Genomic DNA, 20,504 nt, shown 5'->3' with positions numbered 1-20,504 from the left:
CACGGGTCCCGAGTGCGTTTGAAGGACCACGCCTCACGCCCACCACAGCTCCTCTGAGCCCTTCCTCCCTCCCACCCCCAACCCGAAGTCAGCTGCCAGCATTCACGGAGCGGAGATCCTTTTTAGTCTTCTCACAGATTCCATTTTAATATTTCATAACATTATTGAATGGCTTCAATATTTTAAGGCAAAATTTAGCATGATTGATGCGACATGACAACAAATAAACGTTAGCATGAAATCCACTAACACGCCGGTAAGCCTTTACCCGACATCTGAGCTAACCTATACCACCATCACGTAGTAGAGCGTGGTCACTTTTCACCAGTTTATTTTAAAAGTCTATTTTACTTACAGATGAAGGGGAGACCATAGAGATGTGGTACCACGTTGTGGGGACCCTGCTTCATAGGAACAAGCTGTTCAGAGGCCAGGTCGTCTTAGACAGGAAGCCGTACACAGTCTCGGCTCGAACCTCTGGGCCAGGTTATGGAAACATAACTGTTTCAGACCCAGAGAGGTACGAGAATGCCTCCAAGCAGCCAAGAATCTTAAACTCTCAGGTTAAGAAAAACCATAACTTCGGAGACATTTCCTGGTTCCAAATTCAATTCCTGAATTTACACAGTCTTCCAGAAGCCCCCCGACCAGAGTCACTGGGATCGTCAAGATGGGTCTGAGCCCCGAGAACTCCCACGTCATGCGCACTGTGACAAATGAGAGGAGGGCTTCCGAGGTACCCAGACTCATTATCAAGTGACATTCCACTGATCTAAACAGAAACACAACACTCTTAACCTGCTAGCTCTGTGTCCTTCCGCCGAGCGCGTATCCCCAGCTTGAGTCGGGACTGGGAAGAGATTTGTTGGAATGCAGAAAAGCATACATTAGGGACAAGAAGGAATCCTGCTTCCAAATTATAAACCTTTTGACTAAACACCATATTTCAAAGGGGCTCGGAAAGAACTGCCTCCGAAGTCATTATTTGTGAGTATTTTGCTTTTACAGTGTATTGAAGCTGATTATTCAAAATGCTGTAGGTCCACAGCTGTGCTCTATTTACCGTCAGGAAATCTGGGCAGGAGAAGGTGGGAGAGAGGACCCTGCCTGCACATGGTAGGTTCACCTGAGTTACACTCACATGAGCCACACCAGGGGCAAGGAAACTTTTTTAAACAATTGTTTCATGGCGGGTGAAATGCTGGCCGGAGTTTATAGTGCTGTTATTATGGAAAATTCCAATGCCTTCATTAATAATCTAGCCTTGGGCATAAAATGAAATGCACAGAAGAGAGACATGAGAAGGAGACTATGGGATGCTGAAAATACTACGAGCAGCCTCACCAGTAAGAGTTGCTCCGTCCTCCTCAATGCCCCATAGAGAAGGCGTGGGGGAGGGGGTGCTGAGGGTCTGGGGGCCTTGCTGCAGCTGCCCAGCTGAGGAACCACCGTGGGGAGGACGGCCGTGTCCACTGCCCACCTGAATGAACCTGACCGGCCTTTGTGTTTCCAGGTCCCTTCGCTGGTGACATGGCCCCCTCCACACTGGTTGCTCCCTGGGAAGTGGCCTGTCTTTGTCCGCTGCCCACTTCTTTCTTGGCCTGTTCCATATGTCCATAGCGGTCAGGCTGTGGACACCTCCTGTTTATCTGCGTTTTGCTTGGAGATGCTCTGCTTGTTTTGGTAGGAAGTAGTGTGAGCCTCCTTGGGCGCTGGGCCCTGGAAATGGGCAAAACCTAGCGGGGAGGGAGACTGAGAGGCGGAGGGACCTGTCCAGAGAGGCCGGCCGGTCTGTGGCAGGGTTCCCCCTGTGGTACAGCAGTGGCCACGGCCACGTGTGAGCTGCTGCAAGTCCGAGCGACGGGTCCCCCAGAAGTTCAAGTCCAGGAGGGCGAGAGGAGGTGGGAGGGAGAGCGGGGAGAGAACCCAGGTTGAGCTGAAACGCCCAAGCCCGACTCAGGCACACCCCGGGGGCTCAGCCCCGTGGTCAGGTGCCCAGAGCAAAAGGCTTATAGCTGGGAGGAGTGAGACAGTGAATGGGCACAGGTTCAGGCGTGGGGACTGGAGAATGGAGAAGCCCTCTGAAGCTGGTTTGAGGAGAGGCCAGCAGGACAGGACAGGACAGGACAGGAACCTGACAGCAGGTAACCACGGAAGGGTTTAACAGTAACACATATTTCTGGAGGATTAAGGCTTGATAGGTAGAGATAAACCAGAGAAGAAGAAGGAGACCAGCTGACGGGGCGTGACCAGTGGGAATGAACTGATGCCAGCAGTGATGGACACAGCCCTGGGGATGGACCACAGGGTGGGGGGGCACTGTGAGAAACATTCCGGGTGGCAGATCTTTATAACATGGCAACATGAAAAGGAATTAGAGATGATGCCCCCAGCAAACAAGGTGGTAGAGACCGACGTAAGTGAACACGGGGAAGTCAGGGAACCAGCGGGGTTTGGGGGGAAGACGTGTATGTTTAGTGTCAGAAATCTAAGCCTGAGTTTTTCACTGGGGATATTATTTTTAAACATAAGTTGTTTGTTTGTTTTTTTCTTTCATCCTTTCTTACTTCTTAGAACTTCCATGAGAAATACTTTCAGAGAGCAGAAAAAAAATGGACCCAAGGATTCACCACACAAAGGCGTGATTAAAGGACTAAGAATAGTCCTATCTAATAACAGATCCTTAGTAAATATTGAATGAGGCCATTAACCACGAACCTGGGCATTGGTTTTGCTAGAAAGTCTGGGACTCCAGACTGAACGACAGTTGTTCTCTTCCATTTCAAAGCGTACTTTTTTTTTTCCTGGGCGAAATGAGAAGGAGCTGTCACGGGAGGGCTGGGAGAAGGAAGCCCGGCAGGCAGAGGTGGGGGACCCTTCCATCCGCCACTCAGGGTGGGGGGGGAGTATCAGCGATTTGGGATTTTCTACCACCGGCCTCAGCCTTAGAGATTCCCTTGGTAAAAAAAAAAAAAAAAAAAAAAAAAAAATTCAGTTGGGGAGAAGTTGAACTTGTAAAGGAAGAATGTATCTTTGTGTTTCCTGACCCAAAATAGAAGGAAAGACAAAGGGAGAAATTCAATATTGCCCCAGTCAGATGAATTCAGTGCCCTGACACCCCCAAAGTTGGTGTCGTCACGAAAGGAGTTTTCCCTTTGAGTTTTACCAAAATTCTGGAGAGGTCACGGGGTCAGCCCAAGGGAAACAAAAGAAGGCTGTCTCTTGGCATTGACTTCCCATCTCAAACTGATATCATAACATCCACCCCACTGACCTTTTATACGAGACCTATCCATTTATCACTGTTTTTTTTGTTTTGTTTTTAATAACAATACCAGAGTGGTACAGAAAGCCTTGCTTTTTTATTTGATTTCCCTTGTCTTTCTTGTTGAAATCACACATGGCACAAAAGACAAGTTTCCCATAGGTCGTGCACCTCAGACTTAAAACAGCTCGGACAGCACGGCTGAGAATTAGTTCTGAGGAAAGTTCACAGCGCACGGAAGTGTGGAGAGTTAATAACGAAAGAGATGCTAAAAAGTTTAAGTTTCTCGCAACCACAACACATTTTTCGTTCCGACTTCTCGGGCAACCCGCCAAAGAACCCCACGAGAGCTGCTGTTCTCGGGGTTAGTGTGTGTTTCTGTTTTCACAGGGGTCCTGAGCTCAGTGGCTTTCTAGACGTCACTGACCCCTTGTTTGCTTTGCTTTGTTCTGGTGCTGCATAGCCCACTCCCGATATAATGTCGGCTCAGATATCTATTTATTGTGCCTATCAGATTTGCTAGTGTGGCAGAAACACCCAGGGTCAGGCTGCATGATGGGATTTAGCATCCGGTTGGAACATGGACCATCTGTCTCAGAGATTCTCGTGGGACGGGGACAGGGTCAGCTGCTGAGGGAGCAGTAAGGGTGGGCAGCCCTCCGGGGCTCTGGGCTCTCCATTCCTTCCCAGGGGCCCTATAAATTCTCTACGGAAGCATTGACTCAAGCTCTAGAGCTAAAGAGTCCATGAAAATGACCACCGGCCTGCCCAGCTTTCAAATAAAAACCTCGGACAACTTTTTAATCAGCCACTCGAGGCAGAGAGCTCCAGGTGCTTCTCCAGCATGTCTCTCTCAAGGGATGCAGCCCGCATTGTCCGGGTCCACAACGTGTTCCCAGATGTGCTGCCCGGGCCGCCATCCACGTCATCGGCCGCAGCACCAGGACCACATGCTGAGTGAGGGCTTCTGTGGCACCGGCCCCCCCTCCTCCAGGCCCTTGTCACAGATCAGCGAGGTGAGGACAGTGTCCAGGTGACACTGCCCACATTCTACACTCTCAGTTCTGCCAGATACCGTGGGCACGGACGCACCTGTCAGTGCCTCAGTTTCCCCACCTTTATGTAGATGGTAACTTGTCCTTCAGAAGGTGTTCGGGGGAAGCAATGTGAGCACACCCGTTCCGTGTAAAACGGTACCAGACACGTGGCGAGCACTACCGGAGCGTCAGCTCGTGGTGTGCCCGCTGCCCGCCCTGCGGACAGGACAGAGCAGAATGTGCTTAGGGTTCAGAATGACGTCGTGGGAGGACCGGAACTGAAAACTAGGTGGGCAGTCTCTCTCCACCCCGGTTCTTAAGAATCACGTGATACTATGTAGCCAGGAAGGACCCTGTCAAGAAAAGACTGGAGAAGGGGAGAATGTCCAATGGGGGACCCTGAGGACCCCTCGCCCAATACACACACAAGCCGTCCATGTCAAATCTAAAAGGAAGTCATCCACTGAGCAGCCCGGCACTAACAAGGGGTCTCATGCCCTAGGTCTACAGGTGAGAAGGGCCACCCCGGCCACGGAAGTCCTCGGAAGGAACAGATTTCTAGATGCTTTGCAACCTCAAACTGCAACATCAGAAGGACAAAGGTCCTACTGCCGACCTGTCCGGTAACAGTTTCCCTGGGGTTTGCCATTAGATCGTGGGTCCACAGTGCAGAAGACCTGTATTTTAAAACCTAACAGCAACAGCTGCTGCTTCCTAACTGCCCCCCACCCTGCACACCCCTGGAAGGAGAGCCCCCCTCCACGGCGGACGCACAAGTAGGACCAAGTGTGGTCACGGAGAGGGGGCCCGGCTGGCCGTGTCCCGGGCTCTGTTGGCGATCTCCCCCAAATCTAGCTTGAGTCCCAGGTTTACGCTACAGAAAAATGGAAGGGACTGCACCTCTCGCTCCCCGAGAACATCATTCCTTCGTCCCTTCATTCAATCAGGTTTTCAGGGCAACTTTTCTGGGCCACGTGACACTCTAAGCTTTGGGCTAACAGCACGACACGGAAGAGAGCTGTGGGAGAGGGGAGGAAACACAAAGTGAAACTTGCAGGCTAGGGTTCTTGATCACAGACACATCACTAAAATCTCTGCTGCCTTGTGTTGCCACCGTGCCCCCCCGCCCCCCCCCCCCGAGACTGGCTGACTTGGGCTGGGGTGGAGACCGAGAGACTTTCTCTGGAGAGCCAGGCTCAGGGACGGAGCCCTTGGGGACAGAGCATGGGCTCCTCCGTCTTGAGGGAGCACAGCCTCCCTCTGAGTTCTCTGCTCCTACGCATCTCTAGACGTGTCAGAGGCCCCGCGCCCTCCGCACCTGTGCTCTCCTCCCAAGGCTTCCAGGAAGCCAGGGTCCGAAAGGGGTCCCTGGAGGACGTAGATCGATGTACGTCTTCCTGTTGAACACATGGCTCTGGTGCTCCCTGGTGCACGGAGTCCTGTTGTCATGGGCCCTGCTTACTCACGAGGACGCTGGCTGCCCTTCCTGAACCCATACAGTCATGCCCCCGGCTCAGCTTCCTGTCCCTTTGCCACCGTCCTGGGGAAGGAGGAGGGTGGCCATTCCCTGGAGGCGCCCGACAGGGGACAGGGCAGAAGCAGCAGAGAAACAGGAGCGTACGACACGCCTGCACACTCAGCGTGACGCAGCTGCACAGACCAGGGTCTGCGGGGTCCCCCACCCAGGTGCCCATCCTAGCCTGGAAGTCTCTTCTGCCGCCGGGTGAACTGTCAGGTGGATGGGGGGGACAGGTTGTTATCATTGCCCCCCAAAGAGCAGCTCTGTGCACCCCAGGACATGAGCCTGTGCCTGGTCACAGCAGGCAGGACGAAGGGTGGTTAACCTGCGCCTTCCCTCTCTTGTGTGTGTCTGTCCGTCCATCTCTGTGGCCGCCCATGCCCGGTTTCCCTCCTGTTCTCTTCCTTTTCTAGTGTCTCATCTCCCTTCTCTGTCCTCTCCATGTTCATCTGAACAGACACACAGCAGTGTCGAACTGTATTTCTTAAGTATTGATTTTATGTATCGAATATAATCTTACATCCTCTGTTCTCCATTTGAAGTAAAGGGAAGAAAAAGGGAAGACATTTAACGCCTTCAAAGCCTTTGTGCCAAAACACGCTGCTCTCAGACGTCAGGTGATACGGAGGTGCCCTGGGGCCCTCCCCTGTCTTCTCCCTGAAGGTCAGAGGCCCCTCATCTCACAGGGACCTCCCATGTCCGGTGAGAACGCTGAGAACAGCCGGGGCTGCACACTGTGACGGCTTCAGGTTCGGACGGGCTCCTGAGATCTCTGAATCACATTCCTAGTTCACGTGGCACAGCTCCCTCTCTCTCGCCCCCAGGAAGGAGGCGGGAGACTTCAGCAGCCCCAGCAGGTCACCTGCACCCTAACAAATACAACGGCCCCGAGGTAGCTCGGGAGTGAATATAAACTATGCATCACTTCCGTACCATCGACTCATTTTACCGAGTGTGGGGACCATCTATCTCTCTTTCCTCCATCAGCACTCAAAAAAAAAAGATTAAAGGAACACCGTACAACACCTAAATTCAAATAGTTACAGAAGGGTTCAGAAGGAAAAAAACACCTCTGGACGAGGTTTTACTCAAACGAATGAAACTCCATCCTGTCCGTTCCCTGGAGCTCACCTCCCTGGCTGGGTTTCAGAATACAGCCATGTCCCACCTGCGAGGAGGGTCCAGGTGATACAGAGAAAGTCCAAGAAAAGCCAATAATACTGTGCCCACCCCCAAAGCCACCTTAAAATGTCACAGGGAAGGCCTCAGTGAGAGATCACTGTGCTGTCAGTCTCTACATTCTTAAAGGAATCAGCACCTGTGGAAGGCTGAGAGCATTCAGGAGGGAGGAGGTGCTGGGGGCGGGGCCTGGTCTACAAGCACATTTGTGTCCAGAGAGAACCGGCCAAAACAGCAAAGGCCTCGGCTTTTGTCCTCATTTTGCGAGAGAGTGAGAGTGAGAGAGAGGCAGACAGACAGGAAGGGAGAGAGTTTTAATTGTATTATTATTTTTTAATGTTTATTTTATTGATTTTAGAGAGAGAAGGAGAGAGAGAGAGAGACAGGAACCTTGGTCTGTTCCTATAGGTGTCCTGGCCGGGAATTGAACTGGCAACCTCTGAGCTTCAGGATGTATAACCGACCGAGCTACCTGGCTGGGGCTTTTAGACCTGTTCTCACGTCTCCCCGGTGATGGCTGTCCTGACTCTCCAGGGGACACTCCTAGCACTCTCTCCTTCCTGTATCCATGACGGTCGTGAGCACAGAAGGTGGGTGTTACCCACAGACCTATGTCTTTCCCGGGCTGAACTGCACATTCGAAGGACCGGGCCTCCTTTTCCTGGGTGCCCGCCTCCTGGTACAACGTCTGGGTCACCCTAGACCGGCAGGTGTGCTATATTCCCTGACCCAGCAACGGCAGCAGTGAGGACAAGAGTAGGCAGAGAAGGCAAGACTAGGTGTGAGCCATCAAAAAGGAGCTCTCTGTGGGAGGGAAGGGGAGGGGGGACACAGTCCAGACTGGGATCCACCGGGAGGGTGGGCACACGGCCGGCGCTGACCAGGGGTATCCTAGAGACAGTGTGGGAACCAGCTTAACTTCCACAGAGTGAGGAGTCTAGAGAGGTCAGTAGGGTGGGAAGGGTTGTAGAAGAACTTAAATACACTGCTCACAGAAATGTGGGGAACTTGCAGATACCCCAGTCCTTTCAGCCTTCTGCGTAACTTAGCATTTTCACCAATGAAATAAAAGTTGGTTTTGTATCTCATTTGCATAACTGAACATCTTTCTCTGACTGGTTTGCTTTTCTGATGTTCTTAATAAGAAGAATCAAATGCCTCTTTTTTTTATCACTTTATATTCATCTTGAAACATTACCCAAATTTTTGTGAGCAGTATAAAAAAAAGGCCTGCTTTTTTCTGGAAATGCTATAGAACTGGGACTCCCGTAGGTGTCGGCAGAGCAGGCAGAGGTGGGCACTAGAGGCTAGACTAACAGGACCTGCAGGGTGGGGGGGGTGGAGAGCCAAGGGCAGGGGCATAAGACCACCAAGGTCAAGGTGGGGACAGTGGGAAGGGAAAGGGAGAAGTCACCTGGTGAGGCAACAGGAAGGAACCATCCATGGTGCTTTGTGGGGACTGCAGTGGGGAGTTCGGCACAGCACTGCCACACCTGCCAGGGGCCCTCAGAATGACAGGGCCGAGAGACTGCACCCGCCTGAGTTGGGGCACGGTCTCTTGATGCCAGTGTAAGCCAAGCTGAGTCCTGCATTTAACACTGGGTACCTCTGCTCCATGTTCAGTCAATGTGAGCCCAGTTACTACATTTCTCGGTGGGTTATGGACCACCCCAAAGTCTCAGGTCACTGCTGAGTGTAGACCACCTCCCAAGAGGGACTGCCAAGTTCCCCAGGCTACCAGATGCTGTTGAGCTTCTCATGTACAAGGGTACAAGCCTTTAAAGATTTTTGAGCAGAACTCAGAGGTACTTCATATATATATATAGATATATAGATATATATAGATATATATAGATATAGATAGATAGAGATTTTTTTTTTTTAAGGTAGCTGCTCTTTTTTTTTTTTATTATTAAGTGAGTGGAGGAGAGATAGTGAGAGAGACTTCTGCATTCTCCCTGATCGGGATTCATCCAGCAACCCCTGTCTGGACCCGATGCTCGAATCAACAGAGCCATTCTCAGTGCCTGAGGCCAATGCTTGGATCAACCCAGCTATCCTCATCGCCCGGGGCTGACACTCAAACCAGCTGAGCCACTGGCTGCAGGAGGAGAAGAGAGTGAAGGAGGAGAGGAAGGGTGGAGAAGCAGATGGTCATTTCTCCTGTGTGCCCTGACCAGGAATTGAACCTGGGATGTCCATACGCCAGGCTGACACTATCCACTGAGCTATAAGGTAGCTACTCTTCCTACACATGGAGAAGACAAGAGGTTTACCATAGCTGTTGATCCAGGAAAGGATGAAAGAACCAACTGACCAGGCAGAGCAGAAAACACCAGGGTTGATGAGAGGTAGAATTTATCTGAAGCAATGAGATGTGACGACTGCCTGGGTGTCATACGGACACCTCTGATTGGTTCTCTTTTCCTCCCGCCCCTTCCCCATGACGTTTTGGGTCCTAAGCACTACAACTGCACCCTAGTGCACTCAGTGCACCTGCAATGAATACCAGTTGCTACCAAGAACGGCCCCCCAGTTTCCATGTCCAGGGGGACACACTCTCTCTGCCTAGTCTCAGTTCTGGTCTAGCCTGGTAAGAGCTCTCTTCAGAGGCAAGAGGTCCCTCTGAGGCTCCCCGTCAGATGCAATGGAAGGAGAGAAAAGGGCCATCTACTTTATGTCATGAGTCTGAACTCATGTCCTCTGTCCCACTCCGATTAAACCATCCCTGAGTCATTTTTAGCCCAAGAATCAGATGTGAGTCCGGAGAAATCAAGCCAAGACAGCCTTCTCACGCATGGCCGTGGCTGACGAGTCTGTGTGAAGACCACATGTACTAATAACTCTGTCTGGGGCCTGACAGGACGGCGGACCGGCGGTCTCAGGGAAGGAAGTTCTTGCTCCCGGGCTGCCTGTCTTGTACGTCAAAGCTGAGCAGGAGAACCTTTCTCCCTTTCGTTAAACCCCAACACCTTGCCAACTCCACAGTTTGGCTGAGACCAAGGAACCGTGCAATGAAAACTACCCGGGAGCTGTTCTGACGGTCAGAGGTGGGCATGCCCCTGACCTTGCCAGAGAGAGAGAAGGCAGAACTTGAACTCTGAACTGATTTGAGTTGTAGCAAACAGGTCCCTCCCAGCAGAAGTCCAGCCCCGGGTGTCCCAATGTGGAATCCCAAGATTCTGCAGGGAGAACCGGCGGGGGCCACACATACTCATTGGACGTAGCTATTTCTTGGAAGAATTGATGTTCTAATTTTAGCTTCAGCTATATCATGAGTCAAAACATGCCATTTAGTAAAGCGAAAAAAAAAAAAAAGATGGATTCGTCATAGTTCATCAAAAAGGCAAAATACCTCCAAAGCCTATTCGGGTGGGTCCGTGTTTTCACGAGAGTGAGACTCCCATTAAATCTAAGAAAGGGGCTCTGGCCGGTTGGCTCAGTGGTAGAGCGTTGGCCTGGTGTGCAGGAGTCCCAGGTTCGATTCCTGGCCAGGGCACACAGGAGAGGCGCCCATCTGCTTCTCCACCCCTCCCCCTCTCCGTCTCTCTCTTCCCCTCCCGCAGCCAAGGCTCCATTGGAGCAAAGTTTGCCTGGGCACTGAGGATGGCCCCATGGCCTCCCCCTCAGGTGCTAAAATGGCTCTGATTGCGGCAGAGCGATGCACCAGATGGGCAGAGCATCACCCCCTGGTAGGCGTGCCGGGTGGATCCCGGTCGGGCGCATGTGGGAGTCTGTCTGACTGCCTCCCCGTTTCCAACTTTGGAAAAAAAAAATCTAAGAAAGGGAGATCGCCTCCTCAGCGGTCCACCAGCAACCAACCTCTGTGGGCCCCAAACTACCAGATGGCTGTTGCCATATCACTTGGAACTTCCAGGAAATGGAGCAAGTGGGACATCTGCTACAATAATGAGTGCCCCTCGTGAGCCGTGTCTCAAACCGGAGGCTGGTGTCTGACACTGTCTGTGACTGTCCTGCCCCTAGGGCAGACGAAGGGTGGGGCCGATGGACAGGAAAACACCCATCTCCCATTCGATTCCAGGGGGCGGTTGAAACCAGGCTTGCCGGACGTCACGGGTGAGCCAAGCCGACTGTGCCGCCAATGGAATCCGTCCTTCCCATCGCTGGAGCGCCCCATCTGGAGGGGCACGTTCTTCCTGTTGCCAGTGGGTATTCTCCAGCCTCATAAAAATTTTGCTAATTCATTTCTACTAGTTTAGATTCCATTTGGACAGCACACGGGTGAGCGCTGACGTCAGCTGTAGGCTGAGAATCAAAGCACTGAGTCCACAGGGAGGCATAGATGAAGAGGAGGAGTCTGGCCATTTCCTGGACATTCCAAGCACTCGCTGCCCCACCGCAAAGCGTCCTTGTAGACGAGAGACGCTACGCTCCCTCCATTCCCAGGCAGGAGAAGCGGGCCAGCGTGAGGGAGTCCGTGGGGTGACGCTACCGTGCACCGGGGGCTGAAGTCATTGGCGACAGGCTTTCTGCTGCTGAACATGTGCTTTTCTGACATCAGGGATATGAAGGCACCAGGGCCCTGCCGAGGGGAGTTTTTCTTCTCTCTCAAACCTGCCCTGAGCCCTGGCCGGTTGGCTCAGTGGTAAAGTGTCAGCCCAGTGTGTGGAAGTCTCAGGTTCAATTCCCGGCCAGGGCACACAGGAGAAGCATCCATCTGCTTCTCCACCCTTCCTCCTCTCCTTTCTCTCTGTCTCTCTCTTCCCCTCCCACAGCCAAGGCTTCATTGGAGCAAAGTTGTCCCAGGCCCTGAGGATGGCTCCATGGCCTCCACCTCAGGTGCTAGTATGGCTCCCACCGCAACAAAGCAAGGGCCCAGATGGGCAGAGCATCGCCCCCTCGTGGGCATGCCAGGTGGATCCCAGTCGAGCGCATGTGGGAGTCTGTCTCTCTGCCTCAGCTCCCCCCCTGCCCCCCCCCGCTTCTCACTTCGGAAAAATACCAAAAAAAAAAACCCTGCCCTGAAGCTCCATGGGTGCCCCTCTGCCTGCCCCAATGGGACAGTCAATCTGCCTGTCCATTCTCAACGCCAGAGGCCTCCCTGCCAGATCCCACTAATCAGGAGAATGGGGACTTGGACGGGTTTCCTGTGACGGACCACAGCACCGAGACAGGGCAGCGTCCTCCCCACATGCCCGGTCTCGTGGGCTGGGGGTTAGTGCCATCCGTTTAGTTACCTCATTTCAGTCCTCTCCTTAATGGCTCTGAAGAAGAGAACCAATGTCCGGGGGTAAAAAAACGTCATTTCAGTGTATTAAAGAAAATTAGACAGGATAATGAATGTAAGTAAGGCACAGTCCAAAACCTATAAGCAGTTTGCTCTGCCCAGAGGAGAGGAGATATCCGTTTGGGAAGAATCAGTGGGCACTGGCTGGGCTTGGTACTCACTGTTTTGCAACTGGAAGGGGTTCGTTTTCCGGGGAAGCTCTGCCACACTTCCCCTGCCATCCAGGAGGCTGCGTGTTCAAGACCGGCACATTCATCCTCACCTCTACCCTCGTCCCCGCCCCCATTCTCAGTAGCCTAACGTTCAGGCATTCCCTCGGCATATGGAAGAAAACGCTGACCCAATTAATCTTGAGTTCCAGCCAGCACCTTTGACTCCGAGGTGTCTCCACAGCAGGAGAGCCCCGGGAAGACCAGCAGCATCACAGGGTCCCTGGGCAGACTCAGCGGACTGCCCGCCCTGCTCACTTGCTGCCTCCACTGATGGGTGGGACCCAGGGAGGTGTGGGCACGGTGGCCTGGCCGTCCATCGACTCCATTCTGCCATGAGGGTCACGGCGCAGGCAAGGTCATGCTGGAACCCTCTCGATCAGCACTCACACGTTAAGCACGTAGAGCTGACCCGTCTAGTTCTCCTGGCAGCTGCAGACATCCAACAGTTCCCTTCCGACTGCCAGTGCAGACAAGGGTCAATCCATTTTGCTTCTAATTAAACAGATGGCACATCCCATCATCCCAACAGTGGGTTTGCTCGTAAGTGGTTATTTCTTCCATGGAATGCTCTTGGGCTCACCCAGCTGCCCAGACATGTTTGTAAACACACACCTGTACGTAGTGGTCCATACCCACGTGCACGAGCATGCCTGTGCGCACATGCTCATGCACTATCGAGCCTTCGAAATACGTTTCTTCATTCGGTGTCTGTTCATTGTCTTCCAGGACAACCTGGGAGGCCGCTCTCTCTCGCTTAACACGGTTCGTTTCTGAAAGGTGCTTCGGTGACACTAAATGATCTTTACAATGAACATCTCCGTGGCTGCGCGGCGTGGAGGCGGACTCCGGTGTCCGTTTCCCTGTCGGTAGGCATTTTGGTCACCTATCCGGTTCACCCCTTCGGAGCGGGAGTGAGCACGTTTGTTTCATTGCATAAGCCATTGATTTAAAGCAGCACGCAGAGAGGGTGCTCCATCACTAATCTGAAAGTAGGGGGTTTATATATTTACAACTCACATCTGATTAGGAAATTTAATTTGAGGGAAATGAAGACATTTATATTCCAAACAGCTCCTGCCCAGCCAGGCTCCCCGAGCCAGACCAGCTCAACCACGGCGAGCTGTTTTCACCTCTAAACAGCACAGGCTGGTGAATTTGATAGAATACTGTCTTCTGACGGAAAGTGAGCTTCGTGAACCTCTGCCGTTGTAGACCCTGGAGATGAACTCCAAGAACCGGAGAGCCCACGCCCACCCGCGCTTCTCTGATTGCTGCAGGTGCCGTGTCAGCTTCACGCCGAGCCCGACACCGGAGGCAGCCTTCACCGAGGCCGTGCTCCCGGGCCGGGTGTGCTCCCGGACCCACCTGGAGGGACTCTGCCTAACCTGCCAGCCAGCTGTGATGTGGCCAACAGCTGGCGACTAGGCCACAACTGTCTGATGCTTTTTAAAGTTTATCATGGGCCACTGCTGGTTACAGCTTTCTCTGGGCAGGGACAGCGGTGCCAGGCACAGGGTTTAAAGGAAGATGGGTGAAAGTTAAGAAGAAGAGTCTGGAATCTCAGCATCTCAACCGGTGCCCTGAGGAGGACAACAGGACCTCCCCTATGAGGCGGCCACGGGCGCCCAGAAGACGATGAAAGGGAAGCGTGCAGGACCACGCTGGCATCCGGTTGGGCAGAGCACGGGGACCGGAGGCTGACGTCACCTGGAACGCATCCGTCTGCTGGCTGGCTGGCTGGATGCTTGGAGGGAAAGCGCAGGAAGGCGTGGGCCAGAAGGCTCTCCTGGTTCCGCGGACTCTCGTCCACAGAATGCCCCGAGTTCCTGCATGTTGGGATCGTTTTCCTCATGCGAAAAATGCGTACAACCTTACGACGAAGGCAGTTCTGAATGTCCAGGAAAATGCTACGCAGATGCTTTAGGCCAACGTCATCCGGCCATCTGATGGGAACCACACCCTCCTGGGCGCCCTCCCTCCTCGGGCAGCTCAGCCGACTTGAACAGGACGACTGGAGATAAGATTTCACCACCACCAGGTGAACTGACAAACATTCCTGTTGAATACCATTATCTCTACGAACAAGGAAATGATTTTTTTTTTCTTCTAGAATTAGCAACTCCCTGTAAAACAGAGACGACCTTAAGAGAGTGGAGGAGGGGGAGATTTATTATTATTATTTTGCCACTGGAAATTAATTTTTTTTTTCTCCTGATTTGTTTTATTAGTTTGACGGTTGGGTCCGAGGCTCAGAATATCTTTCAAACCAGCGGACTGATGGAAGAAAATTATTTCGGCGCCGTTGGCTGGCAAGGCGTGATGATGAATAGCCTGGTAGGACAAACGTATTCAGACACACATTTTTCAGTCGTGGCAGGGAAAAGGCTGAAAAATTACTAGCAAATTGCTTTTTGTAAAAACGCTCTCCCTTTCCAATTTCCCCTCGCCCGATGGTCCTCCGCAGGAAGACGGCACGTACGCCGTGACGCCGCCGGACGCGGAGGCAGTTGAAGGATGAATGGGAGATAAGGCTTTTCAGGGTTAAGATTTAATTTTCTTGTTAGAGACCCGCCGTCTCCCCACACGGACGCTCCCCACACCGTGTCTTTGCTGTGCCTTGCTTTCACCTGAGGGGGGGGGGATAAGTGTCTCTAAAAGATACATATCATCTCCCCTGAGCAGGTGCGCCGTGTCCCACCCACTCCCCAGAATCTAGTCTTCCTCGCAACACGCAGCCAGGGGTAGGGGTGACGGCACCGGTCTGTGCCTTTGCTGGTCACCGCTCGCTCGGTGTTTTGAGTTGCAAATGGAAAAGGTCTTGAAGGTCCTCACTCCCGGTGGCACATGGGAGACCTGAGAAGCCTCGTCCTCTGTCTTCTGCAAACTCCCCCCCCCCCCCCGTGTGGTTGTTTTGGATGAATCGTCTTGTCAGGCAACCCGTGGATGCGTCGGAGGGGTGGGGACGAGTCTGCTGCTGGCTCAGCGCGGTCCTGCGGTTTCTGCTGCCTGGAGCTTCTAGACCCCCCCATCCCCTGCCTGGGAGATGGGGACTGCCCTTTGTCCCTGGTCGTACACTTTCCCTTCTCCCAAGCCTTCAGGTCACACTCTGGCCACCCAAGGTTGAAAGGTCTAAGGCACAGGTTCTCAACAGGGGTTGGCTATGCCCCTGGGGTCATTTGGCTGCATCTGGAAACACTGCTAGCTGTCGCACTGAGATGGGTGGGGGTGACTTGTATCTAGTAAGTAGTAGCCAGGATCCCGCATCCCATTCCACACAGCCTAGGAGAGCCCCTACAACAAAGAGTGTGACCCAGCCTAAAATGCCAAGACCGCCGGGCTGAGACATCCCGGTTACCAGAATCTGCACAGATGGTGCCAGTACCCTCTAACATGACGGCCAGTTCACCATGCACGGCACAGCTGGGGCGGACGTGGCTTTCCTCAGCCTTTCCTTCTATAGCACTGGTGAAGTGGATGCTGGCCCGGATGCAGGGGTCAATGTGATGGAGTCTCCAGACTGCAGGGAGGAGCATTCTCTATCACACTCTCGGACGTGGGCCTGGGCTTCTCCCTCCTTCCCCCTTGGCTGACCATCACGCCCACAGGCCTGCAATCCCATCTCAGAAGGGCGTGTGCTACCTCTCTGTTAGGTGAACACCTGGACTCAGGTGTCAGGTAGAGCCAGAGCCTGCTCCTGCCTGTATGTCTTACTTGCTGTGTGACACCTAACCAGCAAATAACCTCTCTGAACCTGCTTCCTCCTTGGTGAGGCCCACTAAACACTGAAGGTAGTCAGTATGGTCTCTATAGATCCGAGCACCTGGCGTGGAACCTGGCACCCGCGTGGCAGCCACAAGTGTCCCTGAAACTGTGGCATTTTCCGAGAAGTGCTCTGAGACATCTCTGTTCTGGGTTCTTGGTCTCCCCCTGCCCCCGGGGCAGCCCAGATGGTCTGCCATCACCCGGGCTACATTCTGCTGGCTCATGTCAGCGATCTTGCCCCTGCGGGCAGTGTGCTCTGATGCCTGGGCCCTGCACACCCCGGGTTCCTCCCCCGTTTTCTTCTGGAACATGTGGGGGGGAGATGCTCACTCAACAGACAACGTACTTGACTCTATTTCTCATTCTGAGTTCACCTCTCAAGAAAGTTCTGTGACTCTGCCGAGCAGGAGGAAGGTATCCCCCTCACTGGTGTCCCCGAGCCTGGGCCACCTGCCTCTTCTCAGTTGCATTTAATAACTCGGCCCGAGATGAATTTGCATGACGAACAAGCCCAATGCCTCGTGATTTTATTTTCTTTCGGGATTTAAATACCAAAACAACCGCCATTGTTTTCATCCTCAGAGGTTGGGATCAAAACAAAATACTCGATTCCAGAATGAGTAATTTCTTTAAAAAAAAAAACAAAAATAAGAACAACAGTATTTTCAAATACCAGTCGGCAGAATCAAGGAGCTGCTAACCGTGCCTTTGCAGAAGACGCAGGGAACCCCGTGTCCCCTTTACGACTGGTGTTAACCCAGGGGATGCTGGCCACACCTCAAAGATGTGTTCTTTCAGGGTTCCCGCTCACGCCGGGTGGCCCACTGTCCTACGGCGTCCCACGTGGCCAATGTAAATAGATGCGTTGTCATTCTTCAACACAGGGCTGCCCACGTTGACCTGATCAGGATCTAGACTCTCTGGTAAGACCCTGCTGAGCAAACAGGCAGTTTCCCTCACATTCCAATCATAGAGGCATCGCACCAACCCTCAGAAAACAGTAGAAACCCATCCAAACACCGGCATTTGGAAAGCCACCTGCCCGTTGAGGCAGGGTGTGTCTGTCGTGCAGAACGGTGACACGCGGGGTGGAAGAGGTTGCATTGGTGGGTTGGCCTGACAGGTGGAGCAGAACAGGCTGGTCTGATGGGGGGACACGCGTGACAATCAGAGGGGAAGCGAGCGTGTCCCACGTGGGGAAGGAAGCAGGCTCATGTGTTCTGAGACGCGTCCCCGCTGCGCCTGCCAGCCACGCTCAGTGGGTCCACTTTGCCTCTGCCGTGACAGGCGACCTCACCAGTTTTAATAACAATTAGGAAGCAGGCAGGCGTCCCTCGAGCTAAATAACATGAGGGCTGCCCGGCCCGAGTCTGCGTGTGCATTTCTGTCGCCCTGACGCCCCTGTGTTGCTGTCTCCGAACGCAGGAACCATGGTGAGCAAGGACGCCGGCAAAGGTGCCCTCCCGATGTCCGAGAGTGAAGTGGAGCCAGCCGCCTGCCTGGCGCTGGAGATGAAGTACACCCTGGATCCCAACCGGCAGATTAAAAAACGGAACAAGGCCCTGCAGGTGCGGTTCAAGGACATCTGCGAGGCTCAGCTGCCCGCGGGACAGACGGCCGAGAGGCGGGAGGCCAAGCCCGCGTCCCACCACCGAGCCGCCTACCGCAAATACATGACGGTGCCCGCGCGCAGGTCCATCCCCAACGTCACCAAGAGCACCGGCGTGCAGACTTCACCGGACCTTAAGAAGTGTTACCAGACCTTCCCTCCGGATCGCAAAAAGGGGACTCTGAAAAGCATCCCGGCCGCGGACGCCTTCAAAAGCCAGAACAACGGGTTTGTCACGGACGCGAAGGGGCAGCGTGAGGAGGGGCCCCGGGAGGAGGCCCGGCTGTGGGCTGCGGACCGGGTGCGGAAGACCACGGCCTTGGTGTTCCATTCCCACGAACATGTGAACACGCTGGACCAGGCCGCCGGGGCCGACTGCGTGGGGACCTGCAGGAACCCTGACGTGCGCAGCTGCCGGGACTTGCCTCTCCAGAACGCCACCCGGCTTCCCTCCCGAGAGCCCGAGGATGACCAGCGGCACAGGACAGCAAAACGGGACAGGGCACCAGACGCGGGGGAAGCCGCTACCTCGGCCCACAGCAGGGCCTTTAAAACCGAGGTGGCCGCCATTGAGGCACCTGGCACCAAGGTCCCCCAGCCTGCCTTGTCGAACTCCGCCTCTGCGAGCCAGTGGTCCCTCTGCCCCCCGGCCAACGAGGAGCGGAGCAGGGCTGCCCATCTCAATGGGCTCCAGGCGCCCCCAACACAGTGCCTGTCCCCCGAATGTAGTGACCAGCCCCTCCTGCAGACTCCGGCCCTGGCGGGCCAGGAGCACCAGCCTTGTTCGACGGTAGTCGCTCTGGGAGAAGAATGCCAACAAATCGTGCCTCGTACGGAAGTGGTGGACCTCAAAGCACAGCTCCAGGTGATGGAGGGCTTGATCAGTTCCAGCCAAGAAACCATCAAAGTGCTCTTGGGGGTCATTCAGGAGCTGGAGAGAGGGGAGGCCCACCGGGAAGGGTATGTATGCTCACTCGTTTCTTATGACGCTTTTCAGACTCGTCACCCTGGGGTCCATCTGTGTAGCCCCCACCCCACCCCCTGCCCAAATCCATCGTGAGACTAGAGTGACCCTTTCCTGTGGACAGGCTATGGTCTGAGCACAGAGGAGGCCCCGAGGGGTGGCAGGCTGCTTTCTGGTGCGAGGCTTCATCGCGTGAGTGCTTTCTGCAGATCGCTGGTTGGTGGGTCTGCTCTCGTCTGCCCGGCCTGCCATTCAGAATCGTCCTGGGGTTTCTGAGTGAGTTGATGGCACTTTGATTTCTATGTCCACGAGGACTGAAGGGTTAGGATATCCTTGAATTAGCTGAGCGTACATGGGTCCAAAATTGCTCATCTACACGAGAAGCAACTTGCCTCTTCAGAGTCAGATCAGGGGAGGGAAGAGACAGAATTCAGAAGGCATTCTGGAAAGTAAATGCTGACTCACTCGTTTAAAGAACCGGAGTAGCACTGACATAGGACGGTCCAGGTTTTCCACGGCAGAAAGGGACCCACGGAAGCAGCGCCCGTGCCTGGACGAGCCCTCCCTGTATGCGATCAGGAGAAAGACCCACCCCCCCGCGCCGCCATGCATCCAGTTGGGCTGTCGAGGAACCAGACCGAGTGCACAGCTGGTCAGTCTAGCGTTGATGACAGCCGGTCAGTCTAGCGTTGATGACAGCCGGTCAGTCTAGCGTTGATGACAGATGGCTGAACTGGGCTGCTCAGGTTTCGAACTTGAAAATAGTGCAGCAGCAAAGTTGAAAACCGACGACCTAACGGCTAGGAGGCTGGTCTTGAGCCCCTTTGCCAAGCAGGGCTTGTGTGGGCCAGGCCGTGGGCAACACGGGGACAGGAGCGGGCGCCACTCGGGGTTCCGTGCTTCCCACACGGTGCACGAGGCTCACCTGCGGCTCCGCCGGCCGGGCCAGCCGGCTCCTGCCTGTTCTGTGGGGAAACCGCAGAGACTCCCTCCAGCCCGTGTCTGGCAGGGGCATCTGAGGCGGTTCCCTGTCGCCTCCCATGATGGGCACCCTCATCCTGTGGGCCCCGAGCCCGAGCCTGGGGGGGAGTGAGGTGGCGGCCAGCGTCCCCACGAGCAGGAAATGCGCCGTCAGGGCTGCAGGTAGCCCCAGGCCCGGGGTCCTCCAGAGGACAGCCGTGGCCGAGCTGTAGTCTCTGCCTGTGGCCGGGGGTGCGGAGGAAACAGGCTGTGCTCCAGGGCAGCAGGGCCGGCTGACGGCCTGGCCCCTGGCGAGGAGCGAGGCGCAGGCTCTGCCCTTGGCGTCTGGCCTCTCCAGCTCTGTGCAGGCGGCCCATCCACACGAGGGGGTAATTCCCCACAGCCCCCGCCTCCTGCTTACACAGTAGGGTTTGAGGTTGTGGGTCGTAAGCAGACTGAGTTTCGAGCCAGTCTCCATTACAGCAGAGGTTAAAGGTAGCCTGACACTGAGGCACATCTCCAACAGGCCTCGTTCAGTCTTGGGCTCACACTTCCGTTTCCATCCCGTTTCAGTCACTGAGACTTGAGTGTGGACATATTCCAGAGCTCACACTAAGGGGAGGGAGTCCTGATGGACTTGTGGGTCAGCAGCCCACCTTCCCATGGACCCCCATCACTGACCCAGATGTTGCCGGCAGTGACCTTAACCCGACGGTGAGATAGGAAGGTGCCAGCATGACGGGGGGGGG

General features: G+C 54.3%; 2 protein-coding genes across 3 annotated transcripts in view; one reads left to right on the top strand and one right to left on the bottom strand.

Moving 5' to 3' along the window:
* DOCK1 (dedicator of cytokinesis 1) overlaps positions 1-20,504 on the bottom strand; it is a 437,923-nt gene that overhangs the window by 205,368 nt on the left and 212,051 nt on the right. The window lies entirely within an intron of this gene.
* Positions 1-20,504, top strand: part of INSYN2A (inhibitory synaptic factor 2A) — a 62,282-nt gene that overhangs the window by 3,468 nt on the left and 38,310 nt on the right. Inside the window, exon 2 of the mRNA XM_066240184.1 lies at positions 17,648-18,791. Within this exon, the coding sequence (XP_066096281.1) occupies positions 17,653-18,791 (1,139 nt within the window). The 5' untranslated portion in view covers positions 17,648-17,652. The remainder of the gene's footprint in view (positions 1-17,647; positions 18,792-20,504) is intronic.

The sequence above is a fragment of the Saccopteryx bilineata genome, chromosome 7, assembly GCF_036850765.1.
Source record: "Saccopteryx bilineata isolate mSacBil1 chromosome 7, mSacBil1_pri_phased_curated, whole genome shotgun sequence".
Taxonomy (NCBI): domain Eukaryota; kingdom Metazoa; phylum Chordata; class Mammalia; order Chiroptera; family Emballonuridae; genus Saccopteryx; species Saccopteryx bilineata.
Note: the sequence above shows the minus strand (reverse complement) of the source record. Positions and strands in the feature narration are given on the sequence as shown.